The following is a 22446-nucleotide window of genomic DNA, read 5'->3' as shown; positions in this document are numbered from 1 at the left end:
GACTGTGCATTCTCTCCTTTTGTTGGCCAGTTTACATTAATTACTGTAGTTTTACCATTATTCTAGAAAGCCTCTTCACTTTTTCCTCGTTTTTTGAGAACAGACTCTGAACGTTAAAAAGGGAATAGTTGGAAAGAAACCTATCTGATAACTCAGTTATTGCTGCTCTCCTTTTTGATTCAGTAGTTGGACCAGTCCTTCATGACAGTATTTTAGTGAGATTGCTTCTGCTCTTCTGAAGAAGAATTTTCTTACATATGTCCCTACTCTGAGGCTGTTCCTTCTCAGCTCTGGTGACCTCACATCTCCCATAATTCTTCTTGCATTTCAGCTTGTTTTGGAATAATCAGCCTTTTTGTATCTTCTCCAGGGAACAGTGATCCTCATGGCACTTCAGAATCAATGGCACCCATAACCATGATGAATATTACCTATTTTGCCCAGAAGCTGGTTGAGAAGCTGAACAGCAGGATGTTTGCTGCTGACCCTAAGGAAATCCTGATCTTCACTACCAAACAGATTATAGTGGTGAGTCACATGATATTTTTTTTTACAACTATTATCAATACGTTGTAATGTGCTGTTTCACACTGAGGTCATGATACTACAGTTCTTAACAAGATGGCTGTAATCCATCTTCTGATTGTGATTATTCCTGTTTTCTTGCATAAGTGCATAACATCTGTAAATGGCAATCGCAGCTAGGTGTGTAAAGAAGGGAAACTTGACTCTTTCATGTGACTGTCTGTTGGCTATGTATGTGTTGCTGAACAACAATAAAATAATTTCCACTGCAATTCCAGGGACTTCAGCAGAAATACAGAACAACTGAATTTATATCTAATGATGTAGTTTAAGGGAATTTTGTTGAAATAAGTTTGCAGCAGCTTAAATGAAATGAAAGGAGTGGATCTTGGGGAGACAGTTCTTTGAGCAAGCCAAGTACTCTGCTGTTTTGTGTTTTCACAGGTTTTAGAGAGCTCCACCTCTCAAAAGGAAACTTTCCTCAATGCCCTCTACAGCTGCCTTAACAGAGCCATCCTGTACTGCCTATCTAGACCACGACAGTCACTGTCTGAACAATTGAACGTCCTGAACACTCTCAATGTCCTCCAGGAGCAGTGGGACATTATTTTTGCAACTTATAACTCAAATTATAATTTTATCATCTGCCTAATGTATTGTCTTTGCCAACTTAATTTGGGCAGGTACAAATGTTCATCTCAGCATAACCTTTGTTTATATCTCTGCTGTTATCTATGGGAGTGGGTGCAGAGGGGGACACTTCCCAAAACTTAGGCAACATCCGTTTTGAGGAAATCCTAGAAGCTGAACTGGAGCTGGATTCAGCTAGACTAGGGACTTTGGATGTGGTATATGTACTGTATCCTAGCAAGTATTTGACCCATTGGGCTCAGTGCTCTAAGGTCTTAAAGCACCATTCAGCTTTAAGTAGGGTGCACTTTCCTCTCTAATTTAGTCTTGTTGAAGTGGCAGAGTAAAATCATTGGGGAAAAGATGGCTGTTTTCCTCACACACTTAAAAACACGAAAAACACGCAACAGAAATATTTTGATGTGATTTTTTATCATTTAATCTGTAGAAGAGGGAGGTTACCAATGTGCTCAGTATTCTGGAGGCAATGGATTGTCTTAGAGCAAGAAAGTGGAAGGGATAAAATGTTCTTCAATGAGAAGGCTATTATTTTCCTTGCAACAATTGTGAGCAGAAAATTTCTTAACCACCTCTCTTACTCAAAGGCAGGCTAGTATGTGAGCTTGTGGGTATAATAAGCAAGGCACAATGCATGGTAATAGTGTGGCACTTAATTCCATTTCTTTTAATTTTGAAAATGCTGTTTTGTTTCAGAGACATCCGTACAAGCTCGCATATTTGTCTAAACAGAACCCTTAAAATTTGCACATAGGTTTGATTACTCCTCTTTATTAACCAAAACATCTGTGTTGTATTTGTGTTTCTCGTCCAGCATTTCCAGCAGCTTACTTTGGAGTAGTAACTGCAGCTAACAAGCTTGAACTGATTTAAGTGGTGCTGGCTCACAAACTCATCATTAAAATGAGACTCTGGAAATCTTCATGGGATGTTGGCTAAAATTATTCCACAAATGTGCAGGTGGCCATTCTCTTAAGACCATCTGCATAGGCTAATTTAGTGAGGTGTTTTTTCTGATCCAGCAGCTATTCTTGTGTGGGTTTAAAACATTTATAAAGCTGTGCACGGATCTTGTGAATCTTTCTGTTATGGTTGTTGTTACTCAGGTCTAAGCTCCAAAACACTGGTCAATTTTATCATTGATTTGGATAGGGCTAGAACATCCATATGTACTCTTTTTGCTCTTCTTAGAGGTGATGTGTCAGAGGTGCTCTTGCTAATGTAAGCTGAGAAGTTATTATAGAAACTTCTTTTGTGGAAAAAAAAGAAAATATTGGCTAGTGTTTTATTCACTATAATGATGACTGTTGTTTCAATGAAAACCTTCTGTGTTGTTTAGATGGTCTGAATTGAATCCATTAATACAGCATCGCATCAGAAATAAGCTTCACTTCCTGGGGTCTTTTCTTGATTGTTCTTATTCCAGTCAGATAATTTCCAGGTCAAAACTGTTGAGATGGGGGAAGGGTTACTTGTATGTTGTAAGAGCAGAAACATATTTAAAAAACTAAATTACAGAAGTACTGCTGTTATCCAAAAGCCAAACATAGCAAAACCAGAGAATCAGAATTGTCATATTTAAAACAAAATCAGAAATAAAAATGGCAGCTTTGCATACCTAAGAGATATGACTTTCCCATGTAGTAGTGCCTGTTTGCAGTTGATAGAACGTAGTATTTTGCTGGTGGCCATACTTAATATATATTATTGACAGAACTTCTGTGACCAAATCCAGGTTTTCTGGATGCCTTAACTAAGACTGTTCCATTTATTTTAAGCATTACTGCTGTGCTGAAATTCCTGATGTCTTTTACCTGACTGGTAAAATACAGATACACATCCTATTCCACCCCAAAAGCAGCATCAACTCTTTTTTTGGCCATGGTGGTGTTCTCAGTTATAATCACATCTACATGGTACTAATATAACAGTGCTAAAGACTGCATCATTTTTGCATTGGGCACTTTATAAACTGAGCAAACAGTCGCCGGTGCAAAGAACTCAGTCTCAGCAAGCAGTTCTGGAGCAGGGTATGGCAAGGCAGTGTTTCCCACATAGTGGGAGATATGTGTAGTGACGAAACTCAGAGCAAAGAGATGGGATACAGGATGTTCAGGAAAGTGCAAGAAAGCTGGATACAATCTGGGTGCATCAGTACAGACCTGTGTTCCAGCTAATTGCTATGAATAGTAGACACAATTGCACTAAGGAGTGCAGGGATAAGGCATTTACAGTAGTGTGATCCATAGGAAGGATCTTAATGATTGCTTCTTAACTTTGAAAACCTGACTGGCAGTAGTTCAGTTCCCATTTCCTGTAAATCCTCCAGTATCATGTAATTGCTGTAAATCCTTAAGCCTAGGGATGTTATCTACTAAACGAATCAAGTAGGAGTGGATGTGTAGAAATATCTTTGGTTTTTTTCACTGTCCTCTGTTTGTTTTAAGTCTGGTTTCCTCATGTGACTTTTTTTTTTTTTTTTGTCACAGCTATCCAGAAGGCTTTGGGGTGGATGCAAAACCAAAGCTAGCTTCATATCACCAAATCTTCTCTGCACCCAGTGAGGAGGAAAAGGGCAACCTGCCTACTCTAGATGATGGTAATTTGTGTCATATGCTGCCTTTGGCCAGCAGAGCAGGAAAATGCCTGGCCTAAACAGTTTTCAGAGTACTTCATGCAAGTGCTGCTTAGTTGACTCTTTGCTGTATAGGCACTGTGGACACAGCATAGTGAATGTAAAGTTGAGCTAAACTTGACTTGTGCTTGCATCATATCTTTTTATTCAGAAATTATGCCCACATCCTCAGGAGTGAGTGATTCCAGTTTTGAGATCTCTTGCCTATGTTATGGCCAGTGTTTTTGTGCCCAGATGTGTAATATTTGTAGCTCTACTTTTTTCAAGGCCTATACAGAGCTTGTGTCGGTCTGTTGAACACAGGAAGAAACATTTTGCTCTTTTAAGAACAACACTGGAAAAATTTGGGGCTGGATTCAATGTAGGGGCTATCAGCTGAACCCTACAGCAGAGTGATGCTTTTTATATATAAATATATAAATAGATATATAGAGATATGATGTATCCAAATAAGTCTGATTCACAGGGAAATGCATCAAAACAGCTCCACACTTCCTTGTATGGTATCTTGTTGCTGTGTCAAATTATACCTACTTGGTTAGCTTCCCTCCACCACCTCTAGTGATGTTGGGCAACATAAAGGTCCTTTACGTGCTTTAGCATTCTGTGTTTGATAGTAAGATCATCAAAATTCTGAAGAGGTGGTTTTCCATGGCAGAAACGAGATAGAACCATCTGTCACTCCTACTTGTTTCTTTTAGGGAGTTGTATTAGACCAACTAATCTGGCTTAGATCCCATGGAGGCAGTAGATAAAATGGAACAATGCAACTGATTCCAGCAGTTACTCTGGACCAGTTCTGTTCCACATGAGGTTTTTTTGCTTTATCTGCTGCTTGACCTGTTACATAAAAAAATGACTCTTCATTTGTAGTTTCTTTTGTTTCCTAGTCCATCAGGAGATTCGGAGAACTATAGAAATCATCTGGAAGCAGATCATTTTACAGAGGCGGCAGGCATTGGAGGACACTTACAAGATGGACCTTTCTGTAAAAGGAAATGACAAAGAAAGGGAAATGAAGATAATGGAGATCACTCCTTTATGGGAAGAAATTATGACAAAAGCTTGGCAACACTTGATAGGTCTCTGTTCTTTTATGGAACACTCATTGCAGTAAGCAAAGACGTTGCAGTACATATAGCACTTAATGGAAAGCCATGGATTCCTTTGTTGTACCTTTCCTCTGCTCATCACCAGCCAGATAAAGCAGATCCTTAGTTTCTCTTATCCAGGATTGTGATTGCTTTCTGTGTTATGACCATGGCCCTTCTGTAACCATCTGGTGATGTTGTAGGGCTTATACTGTACTGCAAGAAAGAGTAATCTCCTTAGACAGTTGTATCCCATAGGAGTATTTAAAAGAGAAGATATTAGGATGAAGAAGGGCATTCCAATGTGTGTAGTGTTGCAGGGATTCGAAGTTCATGTCTGTATAATGAAATCAATCTATGGCAGACCTCTGTGAGGCTTTTAAATAGAAACTTGAGAAGCACATGTGAATTCAATGTTGCTTTGATAAATAGAAGGACAATCCAGCTGGAGTGAGGCACTGCCATATTACGACTTTTGTGACAAGGATATAAAACCTATACCTTCCCCCAGGTTCAACTTCAAGCCTTTACAAGCTTTTTTCATCTGTTTTGCCCCACAGCATCTGAAAAGAAGCTTCTCCAGAATAAAGCAGGGCCAGGCCTGTCGCAGAGCAAGCACAGTTCCTGGAGTGAAAGCTTCTCTTCAGCTATTAGGTTTATGCCTGGCCGAAATACAAAGGAAATGATATGCAAATCTGAGGTAATTGCTATTCTTTGTCTTTTCTGTCTCTGTCACTGGTCTGCCTTTGGTGTGACTCTGGAGAGTTTGTCTGGAGTTGGGAGGCTTCTGAGTATGTCTGTTAACATGTTCTATTGCAAACTAAACGCCTATTGCAGCTGAGGTTACTTTCCGAGGCTGCTGGAAATTATTACAAAGAAACAGTCATTGATCTGAAGAACTTCAGTTGGCATCCTTAACATATAATGTATTAATACATATTTTAACATGAGGCCTAGTTATGGCACTTGAAAGGAAAAACCTAAGCATCCCATGTGTGTTTGTGCTCCCTGGAGGTGTTCAAGGCCAGGCTGGATGGGCCCTTGAGCAACCTGGTCTGATGGGAGGTGTTCCTGCCCATGGCAGGAGGGTTGGAACTAGATGGTCTTTGAGGTCCCTTCCAACCCAACCCATACTGATTCTATGTTTCTGTGATTCTATGATCACTATAGTATTGTCCTTTTATCTTCTACTCAAGTATTAAAGGTCCCAAAGCCTCAAGAGACAAGTTCTTATATAAAACATGGAAGGGTCTGGAGGCTATGTAGAATTCCAACTGCCAGCACTGTAGCTAAACTATGTTTCCCACGTGTAAGCTCCTCCTTTGCTAAGATAGAGGGATATTTCCATGCTTTTGCTGGCATTTGTCAAGAACAGAAATGAAAAAGCACCAGTTAAATGTTTCTTATTTAATTATGTTAGGGCTAGAGTAGCCAGCTATAGGGTAGGGTAGGGCATTAGAGCTTTGGACTAAGCTTTTGTTACTGCAGTGCTGAACATGTTAAGGTCAATTTTTCTTCTGTTGAGGAGACAGAAAGTCTGTTGCGGCATTAGTTTAGGGAGTCAACCCTCTGGCTGTAGGTTGCAGCTTTATCCCCAGTGATGACTGGCTCACTTCCAGGTGTGTTGATCAGGAAGGTCATGATACCTAAGTAATGTGTCTGTTAATACCCTACTGAGCTGCAAGTATTTTCTCAGCATGCCACAACACCCTTCTTATTCCTTACAAGCACTTCGCTGCTTACAGAGTGAGCAAGTTCTTCCCAGGTATGTATGTAGACTGTGACGTCATACTACAAGAACATCAACTATTTGCCCTAGGGTCTGTTTAATTATTTTTTAAAATTAATTTTGATTATTACAGCTGATTACACCTCAGTGAGCAATGTAATTGATATTCGTAGATGTATCCCAAGGAACACTTTGTACAACATGCTTTTTGCTGTTGAAGGTTAAAGACTCCGTTATTGTTTTTTCCCTAAATATGCCCACATCATTAGTTCCTCCAGTGAAAAGGTTGCCATCTGGAAAAGGCAGCGCGGAGACATTATTCAGGCACAAATGCATGAAATTGGTGTTTCTGCATCTTCTGTCTCTCTTCTGCAAGGAAGCGGCTTGTAATTAAAGGAGTTCAGAGGAAACATTACTCATTTTGTGTTATTCCTTATCATGTCAAGGACTGACAGCTCCACAGCTCTGATAAATTGTTCCTCTCAATGAGATGCAAAGCTACAGTTCCAAATGTTCTTCTCCGCTCTCACTCTCCCCCTTTCTCTCTCCAGTCTATCTTTAAAAGAGTTTGATGCGCTTTTCAGAGAGATGAAATCTAAGGGGAAGACAATCAGTTTCTTAGCTTCTCAACTTCCCTCTTCATATACTTCACGAGCAAGGTCTAAGGTGGGATTTTCAGAATCAAAGGAACTTGGGAGCACAAGTTACATTAAAAGTCAATTGTATTTGTGCTTCTAACTTTAAAAAAGTTAGAATTTTAAAAAACTAACTTTAAAAAAGCACTTTAAAAAGTGCTGTAGTGGGATTTTGTATCCTTTACTGTCTCAGGCCCCTTCTGTTTTAAGCTGGGAAAAATCTTTGCATACTGGCTTCTGTCTTCACCACTGTTAGTTATGGACCTGTGCCCTGCAGGAACCCAGTTATAACATTGAGATAAAAACAGCAGTATGAACTACGTAGTGAGAGAGAAATTCTTTAAATCCCATAGTAAAATACAAATCTTTGCATTTACTGAGAGCTAAGCACAGTTGTTCCTGACTAGCAAACTTATTAAATTTGAGAAAAATGCAGAAATTCAGCCAGGATTTCAAAGCTTGTCCAATATAAAGAAGTAGTGAGTTGAATACTGGATTATTAATTTTATTTTTTATTGACTGAAAATAAACAAGAAAGTTGAAGCAGTAATAGCATTTGCTGAAGATTAAAGCAAACAAAAAAAAAAAACCTGGAAAACCAAATATCCCCCTCAAAACTATCAGGTTTTTCCCTGTTGTAATTTAGAAAATAGCAAGTGTGCTTTTGAGACCCAATCCTCACTCTGGAAAAACCTGCGAAATTCAAACTGTTCACTCCAGCAAAGGATCAGGCCCCAGTTTTCTGAACAACTGTTTCTCAGGATCCCCAGCATCAGTGAATCCAGTTCCTTGGTATGTGTTGGCAAATGTCAGAATTAGCAAGGTAATGCATCTGTGTTCTCATCATGTTTCTGAATCCACTTTGCTATCTCATGCTCTGCTCCGAGTTTTGTCTGGAAGGTATGATCATGATCACACATCTGATAGTAGAATGGTGATGATCTGCTCTGGTAATTGCTATCTTGTGCTTTTTTCTTGTGCTAAGTGTGAGTAGCCATGGAGGAGCAAGAGCACTGTACAAAGTCAGATTTTTTGAAAGCTTACAGGTGACAGATTTGGGTAAATCACCAGCAGGAGGGTCTATAAGACTGTGAATACAGTGGTAAAGTGTTCACTATCATTGACTTTCCTGTTTCAAAGTAACTATTTTGGTCTCTTACTCCTTCTCCTCCCTCCTTCCCCCACAACTTCTGCTGTCAGAATCTAGGTTATGTATTTAATTTTTAGTTTAGCAATGACTGATTATTTTTGTTGTCTTCAACAAACTGCAAGAGCAGCAAGGGACCACTATAACAATCATACTTCAGTAAACTGTAAATCAGCTTCTACCATCCTGAGGTTCTTCCTGAGGATGACTGCCTGAGTGATGTTACAAGCAGCATAATTCTAGCTACCGTAAAATGCACTGCCTCAGATATAGTTGGTATTCTTTACAAGGGTTGCAGAGCCTCCTCATTTTTACAGCAGGCATGTTTTGGTTCATGACTGACTACAAAATCAAGCTTGATGTTGACCAGCCTGGGGTTTCAAACACTGAGCCCCACTGCATCAGAGAGGGGTTGCTTAAAGTGGAGGAAGACATGTGAGGTAGTGCAAAGGAGAGTGAGGTTGAAAAAACAGACTGCAGATGTGGGATGAATGAGGGTCAAGCTCAATTTAGTAGTTTGTGGTCGGTACAATGAAGAAGATAGACATATTTGAAATATAATCACTATTACTTCTTAAAAAGATGTTTTTCTTACCAATCAGTTGGTCTTTTATAAGCTTTTCAAGTTAACTGAGCAAGTTAAAACAAGCAAACATATAATGGTATTTATTTGAAAAGTGCATCATTTGTGTAACTTCTTTATCTTCATAATAGAAGGATAATTAACATCACTAATTATCTAATTAAGTTCATTAACTATCCACCAACAGTGCACCGTGAAGTTGACATTATGTTCTTCTGTCAACAAATGCCTTAATTTCTTAGGAAGTAATTAAAATGTAAATTAGCATGTCATTAAATGCACAAGGGAAGTTTGGAATCAAATATTCATTTCAAAACTGCTCATAGCACACTTTTTTTTACTTTAATGAAAGCAGGCTCTTTACTATTAATGGTGTATATTAAACAATTTCCATTATAATATTATTGTCTTGTTTAATAACTTGCTCAAAGCTAAATTACAGTAAGCTGTAGCAATCTGGAAAAAGTTTCTTTAACTTTGAACAAAGAAATTTTTATGTCCTCTTAACTGAATTTTTGACACTTCTCATTTATCATTTTCAGATTGTTTACAAGATCATAAAGAAATAATTCAACAGGTCATTAAGTTAGAAAAGAACTGTATGCAAACAAAATACTAAGTTATCTAATGTTACGCAGTGCCTATCACTGCACTTCCTGAAATGTCCAAGAATAGTTTCCACATTTATTGGATGTAACTGCTCAACAGAGAAGTTGAATATAAAGTTTTTATGATGATGAATACAAATTACTAGATATGCAGGCCTCTCACCCCACGGTCTGTCCCCTAAATATCCAGTACTGGTTGCTACAGGAGATGGTGTGTGACAACGCAATGCACAGTAGAAAATCTACCCTAGAAAAATTATTCCTGTCTTGATTTATATCAGTTTCATCTTAAAACCTGAAATACAAGAAATAATATCTCTTCCAAAAGTTTTTGTGGGTAACTATTCAGAGAGAATTTTTCTGTGTTTTTAAACGTGGTGTTGCCCTGTGGCAGCAAAGTCTCCTCATTTAATTATACACTGTATGAAAGATGTTTTCTTTTTTTCCTGAAGTTTTTTTTTTAAATATATTGTTGCCTGTCAAACTAAAGATTGTTTACTTCAAGTTATGTTTGCAAATAGGATTTCATCAAGTGAAGTTTAATACTTAAATTTGTTGGCATTGAACCCTCATCTTTTAAGATCCCCTGGTTGCAGAGTTTTATCTTCATGTAACAGAGATGATGCTAGACAAGTTGTATGGTGTTACTGTGAATGAAGACTTTCATTTGGTTGCAGAGAAAACATAGAAACAAGTGCTAGCCATGTAAACAGAATTATTTTTTCTCTGCTGAATATAGAAAGACAAATATTTTTTCATATTTCTTTCTTAAAATAGGTCCATTTTCTTCCAGAATTTTGATGCAGCATTTTAATTATAATAATTCCAGAAAGAAATTGTTTTTATTAAGTTACTTTATATGGTGTGTTTGATTCAAAAGCCTTAAGTGGCAATTGAAACTGGATCAAATTTACATTTTTGTTTTAAAATTTTGGATGTAGTCAACATTCTCATCCAAATTTTCCCACAAGAAAATAATTTGTCATTATTCATTACTTTTAAGTTCTAAATTTGTTTTATTTTTAAAGACAAATACTGCATGTTTTCAATTATGCTATTTATTATTAGAAATCTTCATAAGGAGAAGAACTATTACAAAATTTGCTTTTCAACAAGATAGGAGTTTATATAGTTTATCTTGTCTCATGCAGAGAATTGTATAAAACGCACATAGGAATCTGAGTACCCAGAAAATTAAGAATGAGTTTCTGTCAGACAGCAGGGGCTGAAAATAGCTATGAGTGTGAACGGGATAGTGATACATGCAAGCAGAGAACAAGAAATCAGGGGAAGTCCTACAAAACTCTGCAAGATGAACTTAAATATTTCTCCTAAATGAGAGTACATGTTGCTAACCTATGTTGAATTCTGTGGCCATTCATTTCTTGTAGTTCTTATCCTTGCTGGTCAAATTAAAAGTAAAGCTTTGATGTACGTATCTGTAATCCATTGATGCTTTCTGCTGCAGAATAGCCTTTGGAGTCTAAAAATCTCCAGAATTAATCTTGTCATCTTTAGATGTGTGCCATTTTAGGAAAATGGTAACTTTAGGGGGTAGGAAAAATATGTTTCTTTGTTTTCTGTACTCTGAACTCTAAGTATATATTCATGTTTACAGAATTCTTTCATCAGCTGAAAGATTAGAAGTGCACATATTTCATAAATAGAAGTCATGATTCAAATGTAATCAGAAAATGCCATTGCATGTGGTTTTCAGATAAATCCTTTGGGATATTATGTAATAAAGCCATAAGTTACATACACCTGCAGAAATTTGTAGAAAATCACTATTTTAAACAAAAACAGGAAGAAGGTAACAACAAATGAAGGCAAGAAGAGATCCCATTGCTATTCCACTTAATGCCAAAGTCTGACCTATGCCTTTTACTGGAGGTGAGAGATAATATCTCTGCTGTGACAGGATGGAGATTGAACCCTCAAGATGTTAAGTGAATTATTTAAAGTCACAGAAGTCATCCTCAGAGATAGGATTAAAGAGTGAATGTGTCTCAACTTCCATTGTGCTTTTTTACTATTAGGAGACACGTTTCTGTTCTCCCAAGAATTCATCTCTTCAATAGTATCATCTGTTGAAGGCATGTATGTGTATGCACACATACATACATACAGTTGCTGTAGAAGTAGAGCTGCTTCTGTGCTGCCTGAGTTTAGCTGATAAATACAGTGTGGAAGTTTCATTGTATGTACATCATGCTTTGGGTTTATCCTCTTGAAACCCACCACTGTGTGTGGGTACATTTACGATGCACTGAAATATGGAGGTTTTTCTCATTAAGTTTGCTATTCCCCAGTGAACTGGCGATGCCAGGAAACCATCCATGATCTTTAGGAGCAGTTGGCACTGTGCATTAGCCACCTAGTGGGTCGAGGCACGAAGCTTCCATTCAACACTTAACTGCTGGAACTACAGTCTGTTGAAAAGCTAAATGAATTTTGGCAAAGTAAAAATAAAATCCACATGGCAATAACAACTTTGTGATTGAAAGAGCCTGCAAACAAACCTCAGTGTGGAGAGTATATGCAAAGACTAAGACAAACTGCTCTTTAATCTAAGGAAAGCATTATCTGCCCTAGCTTAATGCTCGTTACCTGGTGACAAATGAAGCAATCGTTCCTCTTATGAAATTAACCTACTTGCTTCCTGGTGTGTAGTCAATTACTTGAAAAGTAGTCCGGTCACAAGATGGGTGGCATATGATTTGCACAGGGTAGCAATGTACCTGGTGTCTGATTCACTATGTTAGATTTAGTGGCAGTAGTAGACCTGGAGATGTTAGGACTTTGTCTCTGTATTTGAATACAACAGGGATGGTGAATTGGAGGCTCCACTGGGCTCTAGTAATCTACTCTAACCCTTGGATTCTTCTGTGTAAAACTGCCATGTTAGCTGTAATCTTATCTGCTTGTGAGGCTGATGAAGTAGGGAGTATTTAGCAGGAAGAAATCAGAAGCCTTGGGCTTTAATTGTGCATGTCAAGAGGGGAAATTCTGGCTAGATGTGTGGAAACAGGAGGAGCATGAGAACTAAAGTGAATACAAGAAGATAGTTTTCACACTTCGAAAGAGTTTAGGCTCAAAACTTAATTGCTGACAGTCTGCTTCTGTAGCTACGTAAGTCATAGTGGTTCGGGAATTTTACTTTTAAAAAATTATTGGGTTTATATGGTGACTGCAAATATCAATTGCTTTTGTGAGAAAGTGTTTTCTTCCTCACTACTTCGCATCACCTGTTATGCAGGCCAGAGCACAGAGCTGGGATATGGGGCTGCTGAGAGGAGTAATGCTGTGCCACAGGTGGATCCCATTTAAATTTGAGCTGCTGGGGAATATATACCTAAGTGAAACTGTACAGTTTGCTCTTTATAAAATGGCATTTAATCCTTAGAGTTCTATTTCATAATGTATTTTCTTCATAGAAATTGCAACTTTCCTGTTTGATTCAAGCTGGGAAGAGTGTATCATGTAATTTTTCTCACTCTAATGATGCTAATTTTCTGTTTCCCTCTCTTGCAGTCATTGCCCCTGGAGGTTTTGAGCATATTTAATTGCCACTTTTAAGGTCCAAGTGCTGTGTATACATTATCTGCGTGTTTGTATATTAAATGCTTGGATTAAAGGCAAGTGTTGCCCCCCTTCAGTAGCAGACAACTTGTATATAAAAATTGTGAAACGTATGCCTAAACATACCCTGAAACACAGTAATTTCTTGAATCAGGGTAATCAAATCTGCTTCTGCCATGCATAAAACCTTTGTCACTGTCATGTAGGCTATTTACAGTTTGTTGTGTCCCTGGGCTCCTTACCTGCTATTTGGTTTTTCTATGCTCATGGATACTTACTACAAACCTAGTGATTGCCTGAATAGCTGTAATTATATAAAAAAAATTATGCAGAATGGTGTAAGCCCAGGTTAGAGGAAAACGGAATATGGACTTTTCCTGTGATATAAAATCTAGTATCTGGTAAATCAGATACATTAGAATATATATATACAAGAGTAGAAGGTATTTCTATATTAGTTTGACAGCTTGTTTCCCCCTCCCACTACTGCATACTGTCACCATATACATACTCTTCGTAGGCTTATTAGGTTTCAAGTTAGTTCAGGTTTGGTTTGCCTCATTACCAACCCCTGCTCCCATGCAGCCAAGTCATAGTGGCAGGATGTTCCAGAAATTCACTTGTTTTTGTTTCCCCATCTGTAAGCTAAAGACTTTGACCTCTTACATAAAGTGCTCTGGGAGGTACTGGTAAAAAGTATTGTACAAGAGTAGGTTTTTTTTTTCCTAGCTGCAATGCTATATGAATGCTTTTACTGTATGTACTTACAGTATTTATTTTGCTCAGAAGATCTAAAGTAGTAGACTAATACCACCAGTTCTAATCCTCACCAACAGAAGACTAACACAAATGCTTCAAAACAAATATGTGGGTATTCCCACTATCATCCATGCTACTATTCACTTCGTACAGTGAGGGACATGAATATCGGGGCTTTCCTTTGGCTCTTCCAAATCCAAAACTATGTTTTCTTGAAGTTTATTTTTATTTATTAAGAGTTTTGGCACATACTTCTGTGTGTATGTGTGTTCTGTAATACAACACAGAGACTTTAATTCCCCAAAGAAAGCCTCAAAGTACAGAGCTCCAATTACATAATGTTTCTTTACGGCATGTGTGCCATCTGTATCATACAATATGAGTTTATTATGGCAAGCCTGAATATTTATGGGCTGCAGGAGTGTTAAGTGAGATATATATATATATATAATTTGTGTGTGTGTATATACATAAAATCAGTCATAGAATGTTCCAGAGCTCATCAGAGAATTGTTAGCTTAGAAGTCCCACCTCAACCTTTTCTTTTTGTTTTTCTTTTCAACTGTTTCTTATTGCAAGCAGCCTTTCAGCTTTCACTGAAAGAAATTATAGAAATTCCACTCTCTGTGTTGTTTTGGCATGCTGATTTCTCTATTTGCCAGCACTTTCTCCTTGCTGATTTTGCCTTTCCCCAATGCTAATAATTTTCTCTCCAATTTGCAGGAGGTCTCCATGCAGCAAGAGAAGAAATGTTTTGTTTATTTTGTGGTTTGTTTTTGTTTTTTTTAATAGGAAAACAGCTTGTAAATTCCACCACCTTTCAAGCTCTAAATATTGCCTGGGGAATCCGAGGCAGCAAAATGACCTGATTCTACTTAGAATGTGATTTCCTAAGGCTGAAAAGTTAAAAATGTGTGTAATAACTACTTAAATCATGGTATCATACTCAAATATTTACAACTGGATGGATCAATATGACCTTTTAGTCTGCTGTTTCCTAGAATACAGGTCATATTTCTTGCTTTTCTGTGTATAAAACTCAAACCAGATATTACACAGTATTAACAATTATCAAAGCTGGCATATTGTTTTGTTCAAGATAAACAATGCCACAATGCAATATCTATTTAATCTACTGCATAAAGAGTCACCATTTTAAAGAATAACAACCTACAATTTTTAATGAAACTGACTATTTTTTAGAAACTTGTTTGCATTAGCAAGATCAACAGCATCCTAGCTTGTTTCAGAAATGGTGTGGCCAGCAGAGATATCAAACGCATTGTCCCCTTGTACTCATTGCTGGTGAGGCTGCAACTTGAATCCTGTGTTCAGTTTTGAGCCTCTTGCTACAAGAAAGACCTTGAGCTGCTGCAGTGTGTGCAAGGAATGGCAACAAAGCTGGTGTTTGGAGTACAGGTCTTATGAGGAGAGGCTGAGGGAGCTGGGGTCGTTTAGTCTGGAGAAAAGGAGGCAGATAGGAGACTGTATCGCTCTCTACAACTTCCTGAAAGGAGATTGTAGTGAGGCAGGAGTTGGTTTCTTCTCTCAAATAACAAGCAATAGGACAAGAGGAAAGGCCCTTAAGTTGTGCCAGAGGACGCATAGACTGGATATTAAGAGATATTACTTAAGGGTTGCCAAGTATTGGAACAGGCTGCCCAGGGAAGTGGTTGAGTCACCATCCATGGGAGGAATTTAAAAGATGTGTGGATGTGGTGCTTAGGGACATGGTTTAGTGGTGGACTTCAGTGTTATGTTTCTGGTTGGACTTGATGATCTTAAAGGGCTTCTCCAACCTAAACGATTCTGTGATTCATTGATCAGTGTAATTGTCCTGACTGAACACAAAATAACCAATAACTTGGTCTATATTCTCCATGTTTATTGGACATAGTTTTCATCATTTTCAGGTTTTGGTTTTGTTTGGTTTGGTTTTGGGGTTTGTTTGTTTGTGGTTTTTTTCCAAATACAGTGATCTCCAGTTTTGTTAATTGTTCATTTCACTTTACAACCAGACGGTTTTCTTGTGGAGGTGATCATCAGGGACATGTTCATCTGGTTTAAGGTGGCTAGCTCTAGTTCATTTGGAAGCCAAAGTGCTTAGTCTTCGGTTCACCAGACATGGTTAGCAGAATTTTTCCTTCTTAGGATCCTTCATATGTTTCAAAGGCTAGGAGTTGGGTCAGTGACACCAGTGGGAATCTTTGTAATGGGGACTTTGACCTTAGGGGGTCTCATGAGTGACCATGAGTGACATACAGACTATGAACAACTTTGAAACAGCTGCCAGTGGAGCACTGACTTCGCTTGAATAGCCTGTGGGTATCCAAAATGGTTGTCATTACTTGGAGGAACTGGTTGTCTATTCTGAATGGCTTTTACTCCATGTCCACATAGAGCTGGGACCTCAGCCCTTCTCCTGTACTAAGCCCAGCTCAACAGCACAGAGATGCTGCTGCTTTCTAGGTCAGCCTTTATGGGAGTTTTATATGAATTATGGAATAGTTTTGAGGCCACAACTGTGATTACAGGTTTAATGATGCTTTAAACAAACAAAAATGTAATGACTTTCATCAGTGTAAAACAGGAACTTCCTGCAGGGAAACACCAATAAATGTGACTTCACGGCAGGGGTACGGACCTGGCTGGCAGCCAGCAGTAATCGGCACACCACATAGACCTTGTGTGTTAACTTAATTATAGCACAGTGCAAGCAGCAACTAGACAATTTACTGTGAGGAATCACTGCCAGCATGGCACAGAGTCCATGCATTTAAAAGTTACCCATCTGATCCACGGCTTGAGGTAGTGAGAGGCTGAGACTTTCACAGCCAGTTTATACTTGTGCTGTTATTCACAGAAATCCCCTCTTTGTCAGGGATGCTTGGGTGTGCACAAGAACCTTCAAATGGCACTGGAGGCACTCTTAACTTCTCCTGTATCATCTCTGAACAGCATCTGCCTTCTCTGCCACCTCTGATCCTCAGGAATTTATCAAAGGAATAGATACTCCTGTTCCTCACTGCAATGCATCCTTCCTACACATTGGGCTGGCACATGGAATACGTATTTATGATTTTTTTGGATACTCTGACATTTTGGATTCTGTTTCTTTAAGCAGTGATTAGGAGCATGATCCTCATTCAGGTCCCAATGTGCTGTACCATTAACTTCAGGAAAAAAAAATGTTGCTCTTTCAAAGAGCTTTTAGATTGGAAAAAATTAAAGCAAATATGCTCAGAAGATCATACGTGAAATCATGTAGTTGTAATAGGATATTGATAATCTTTTTTCCAGGAAATACACTGTCAAACACGAGAATTTTTACCTGTGACTGTTAGCAAGAAGGCCGTGGCACTGAACTCCTCCCAGTAGCTACTTGTCAGCAGTCACACAAAAAGTTACTGAGCAAGGAGACAAATAGAATTTTATAGATAGTTAGCAGAAAGGGGAACAAGCCTTGCACTTTCAAAGCTGGAAGCTTGTTCTTGATTAATGTTCAACAGCTGAATTTGAGGAATTGGTATGATAGGGAATATCTTAGGTAGTATTTTGTTGTTATTTGCCACCTGAGGAATTCCACTGAGTTTAATAATGTTTCTGCTCATCTTTTCAAAAGGGATGCACAGAAGTTCTCTGGTTTGTGTTCAGTATAGGTCTTGACTATGTGCACCTTGTGAGCCTAAAACCTGTGGGTATTTGTAGAGTAGGTAAGAAGAGGATGAAACCCATCTCTTTTCCCCACTCCCTGAATTTAAGGATCCCACCACACTGGACCTTTGTTCTTGATCTTAACCTGTGTAACTCTGAGGTTAGTATTATTGTCTCTGTTTTGTGGTTGGAGAGGTAGTGGTTTAGGGCAATTGCATGTCTTGCTGAAGATCATATAACAATCTGCAGAGTGGGGAATGCAACTCATCATTTCTTGACAGCAGTTCATCAGTTTTATACTTGCACAGATACCCTTAGCTTGAGAAGTTCATTCCAGTAAAACAGCAGATGAAATGTGTGACTATTAATGCACGTTCACTGTTCTGTCAGTCTCCTGGATTCTAGAAGGAAAGGAAAGGTGGCCAAGAAGTTCTGTCAGATATCATTAATTCTAGAGATGTCTAAGGAGCACTGAGTTTTAGGGGATGTCTCCTATGTAGTGGAGCAGAGGCAGTTGTTATAGGTGTTATGCAGTAGCACAGCTCCACAAGTTTCCAGTTCTAAAGTTAGCTCAAACATCTCTGCACTACAATTCCTTTAGTGTATTTATACTCCCAAGTCACTTTTGGCTGGAGGACTTGGGCTCCTATATCTCAAAAGTGTTTCTGGAAACTGTTCTTTTCCTGTCTGCAAAATGGCAATGTGGACCACTCTTTTGTTTGCATTTTCTGTTTACGCAGCAAGAAGCAGGTGTATCGTTATAAATATTTACCTCAGTCGGGGTCTCTACAACAGAGAAATGTCTGTTATGCTTGCTGCAGAAGCTAATTCATACTAACTAATTCAGCTCCAAAAGGAGGAGCCTTAAATTTTATTTGCTCTTTTCATTCTCTTTCTGAGTAATTTAACTAATGCCCCTTGTTAAGATAATGAATATTTGTCTTCCTGGTGTAAGTCTGCAAGTTGCTCTCAGATGATTGCCTCTTCACTATACTGTCTGGAAAGCCATCAAACTTGCAGACACAGGCCATATTCCTTAATTATTCTTGTAAAAGTCAGAGCATCTGGTGCCTGCTTCTGCCCCTTATATAGTTTGCACCTGCAAAACTTTGTTGTAATGTGTTCTGATGTTTCTTCTAGGGATTTGTGTCATGCATGGAAAGGTACCGAAGAACTGGGCAGGAGCTGTATGCCTCTTTGTACAAGAACCACATACAGGTAAAGAACAAGAATATTGTGCAGGAGCTTTCTGGTTGAAAGGATGCTCCTGAACTACCCTGGGAAATCAGGCATATCAGAAGTAAGATGAGTTAGTATGTCCAAAGAAATGCTGAAATACTCTGTTCCTGACATCACCACTGAAGTGTGATAGAGCATCACTCATCAATCAGCTTCCTTGCTTTATCTTCAGAAGCCTTTTCCTTTTTTTTTTTTTAAATTAATTATTCCACTCTCACAGTAGCCAAAATTAAAGTGGTGACTTTGACCTCTTTTTCTTAGCAGTCAGAAAAACTTTTCAAGAGGTCTCAAGCTCTTGAAACCAGTAAAATCTCACAAGTATGTTTTTGTTTCAGGATTGGCCATCAAAGGCCCAAAAGCTTTTCGTTTGTTGAAATTCTCACCTCTTCCCTCCTTTAAATTGCTATTTTAGTACTCTCCTGCCCCTTTCACATACTTCCTAAGTAGTAGTAATTCAGTTTAGGCCATGTTTGGAGGGAGAACAGTACACTTCTGACTGAAACTTTAGGACTGTGTTCTCAGTGAGCATGGTTGTTGCCATTTGACACAAAAATTCCTTAAAAAAAAAATGGAGTCTATAAAACCTCTGTGAGCTCTATTCTCCTGGCTCACTGTTTTGAGTTGGAAATGCAATGAAAGTAAGCTATTTTCAAGGAGGTTGCAACATGGTTCTATTTGTCACTGTATCTTAGTTTGACTAGTAGCATCTCCCACAGCACACTTTTGATGGGCAGTTGGACCTGTGTTTGCTGGGTCTGCAGTGATCCCACCCACCCCTCTGGATCACTGGAGTGGTGCCACTGCTGGATGGGAGGAGAAGTGAGCAGAAGGTAGCACAAAGTGGTTCTGTCCCACAGATGCTGCAGTGTGGTTACAGCAAAGCAGCCAAAGACTGGATGATACTTGAGCAACTTTTCTACAAAAGATGCCTATGGGGAGATGGATCACGATCATTAGAGCCACAATGGATTCTTGATTGTTGTGAAGGGCCTTCACGAATGAGGAGGAGGATTCAGCACGTGAAGACCCAAGCAGCAATGGTGAGAATAAAGAGTGAGGTAGAAAGCTTTGGCAGAAGGTGCGCAATTTCTTTTAGCAGTTTCTGGTGACTTTACACTCACCTCTTTCCCCTGGTTCTCATCACCTGACTCATCAATGTGTCAGTGCTATGCTTGGAGAACCCACTGAACGGGTCTGGTTTAAAGAGACTAAGAGGGGCTACAATAGGTTTAGCAGCACCAGAATGATTTTCCCTCTTTTCTGATATAAGATCTCCCCAGATAGGTGAGAGTATAACTCAACCATTACTTTTCGTCTTGTAATATCTCATGGGTATAGCACTTCCCAATGTATGCAACAGAGTCCAGTTAGATGGCGGCACTGTCCTGTTAGTCTTATGCTTATTAGAGCAGCTAGAACTGGGGAATGATCAAAAGGGAATAAGTGTTGTTGAACTGTGTGTTAAACTGTATATGTGGGGTGCTTACTACTGTCTGTCTCTATAGTGTCAAAACCTATCTGCCAAAACCTATCAACCAGAAGCTGAAGCACTTTAGTATATCAGAAGGTTCCTGTCTCTAGGACATTTTCAGATTTTATGCAAAGCTTGGATTCTGGCAGTTTTCCGTAGACTAGGTGATATGTTTTTTATCCTGTAAGTGGCCTCATGCGGGATCATTTTTGAAAAGACAATAGTCCTTTTGCTTAGTTGTTGATGTTTGTTCCTACATTTAATTGTCCCTTTAGGTCCTTTCAAATGAGTTTATTTGAATTCCCAAGGTATTTATTTGCAATGTAGTTAGAAATCTGTTTTTCTCTGTACAAGGTTCTGAGTTATCTTTTCTTGCCTGTATATTCCATTCTAGTCATACCTAGTTTCTTTTCAGATTCTCCTAGCAAACAGAAATGAAACAACTACCCCTGCTGAAGAGATTCCAGGTAATCATTTGGGGTTAAATTACATCATCAAGAGGGTAGACACAAACAGCCAAAGAGAACTGGAAATAGTGTATGGAGTTCCAGGTCAGAATTTCATCTAATGAAAAATACTTGTCGATGCTCTGGGCTAAAAAGTTACCGTAACATCTGGGAAAACACAGATGCAATTGTTATATGTGATATATAAACTGTCTTCAGAATTATTTCTCTTTTGTTGCTACCAGAAAGATCTGAAAGCAAAAAACTTACCTTGAAAGCTTTGGGCATTCTTGGGCACCTGAAATGTTCCCAGCTGCTTAAACTCAGAAGGAAAAGTGCAGACTTCCCCTTGCTTTTAGCAGATGCTCCAATTCTACCTCTGAAATGGTATCTAAAACCAAGCCTTGGATGGCTCAGAGAAATGATAATGGGAATTGTAACTTTCCAAGACTGTGGACAAAATAAAGCCATCAAGAATGCTAATGTGTCAAATTGTATTTCAGTGTTCAAAAAAGAACCAGATTTTTCAAAATGTGATCATTATGTCCTTATTTTTCATTTCCAAGGCAAGATTTTCTGTTACATGAGATATTAAAAGAAGAAGGTCAGGGAATGGGGAGTGAAATTTGGTACAGAAGTCAGTAGTTTTCAGAGAGGGGAAAACACTGAGAAAGAACTGTAGTATGGAAAAGTCAGCCAAGTCTAAGACAGTGGATTTTAACCACCTATATGGCTGCTCCAAGTCAAGCTCCTAGTGTGTACTATTGGAAATAAGCAGTATTGTTTGTATGTATCACACTTCTTAGTATGATACAGCCTAGCAAACAAATGAGAGAGAACCTTATTGTTCTAGACTCCAAAAAAAAGATTAAAGTATTACATAGCTTCTGCATGAAAGTGGTTACAGTCTACTTTAATAATACTGATTATGCCTTCCCTAACTGTGTGCATTGCATGAATTTGCAAAACCTGGTACACAGCTTATGCAAGATATGAGTGATTGTCTCTCCTTGGATTCCAAGATCCTGCTCAGTGCATGTTCCCGAAAGACTACCATTTCAGTTTTTTCCTCATTTCATCTGAGTATGTGAACAGACTATTTTTTTAATTATTTGATTCTCAGATGATCAGCCCAGCACAGTGCAGAAATGAGAATAAATACATTTCTTCAATGTGTTTGAATCTGCAGTAATTATAGGGATTTAGCTTGAATTATGACTGAATGCAGGTACCTGTTTTTCGTTCCCTTAACTAAGCATTCTTCTTTAGCAGTCACAGATTTTACTTCTCTCTTACTTGTTTTTTGCAGGTAAATAATGCTGTTTCCCAAGGTAGAAAGATTGGGTAAAAGTCTAAATTGTAAATGCTTTGGGTGTCATCCAGCTGCCACTAAAACTGCCATTACTTTTATACTGATATAGGAGAGCTGATATTAAATGGAGCAGAAAGGGAGACGGATAAGGGATCGGATTGTAACCAGCTAACATTCTTCCCTGCTCTACATGAAAGTTTCCATTCAGAAGACTTCTTGGAACTCTGCATAGAGAGACAAATTATATTGCAGGAATTCGTAGAGAATGAAAAGGTAGGAAAGATGAACTGGAAAACTTTCTCTGGGGAGAAGGCATCTTAGAGGGTGAATTGGAGGTGGATGGCTGGCTGTTCCTTTCCAGTCTGGTGTTCAGGTGGATTCA

The 22446-nt window shown here is 38.6% G+C and overlaps 1 protein-coding gene across 4 annotated transcripts in view; it reads left to right on the top strand.

Moving 5' to 3' along the window:
- WDFY4 (WDFY family member 4) overlaps positions 1 to 22446 on the top strand; it is a 136022-nt gene that overhangs the window by 56320 nt on the left and 57256 nt on the right. For 3 of the 4 annotated variants that reach the window (XM_069864116.1, XM_069864115.1, XM_069864118.1), the window contains 9 exons: positions 371 to 528; positions 970 to 1208; positions 3663 to 3772; positions 4699 to 4890; positions 5460 to 5599; positions 18737 to 18814; positions 19693 to 19893; positions 20722 to 20773; positions 22174 to 22337. In XM_069864116.1, the coding sequence (XP_069720217.1) occupies positions 371 to 528; positions 970 to 1208; positions 3663 to 3772; positions 4699 to 4890; positions 5460 to 5599; positions 18737 to 18814; positions 19693 to 19893; positions 20722 to 20773; positions 22174 to 22337 (1334 nt within the window). The remainder of the gene's footprint in view (positions 1 to 370; positions 529 to 969; positions 1209 to 3662; positions 3773 to 4698; positions 4891 to 5459; positions 5600 to 18736; positions 18815 to 19692; positions 19894 to 20721; positions 20774 to 22173; positions 22338 to 22446) is intronic. The other variant, XM_069864117.1, reaches the window with a different exon arrangement.

Source organism: Phaenicophaeus curvirostris, chromosome 9 (assembly GCF_032191515.1).
Source record: "Phaenicophaeus curvirostris isolate KB17595 chromosome 9, BPBGC_Pcur_1.0, whole genome shotgun sequence".
NCBI classification, from domain to species: domain Eukaryota; kingdom Metazoa; phylum Chordata; class Aves; order Cuculiformes; family Cuculidae; genus Phaenicophaeus; species Phaenicophaeus curvirostris.
The sequence above is the reverse complement of the archived record's forward strand: the minus strand, read 5'-3'. Positions and strand labels throughout refer to the sequence as shown.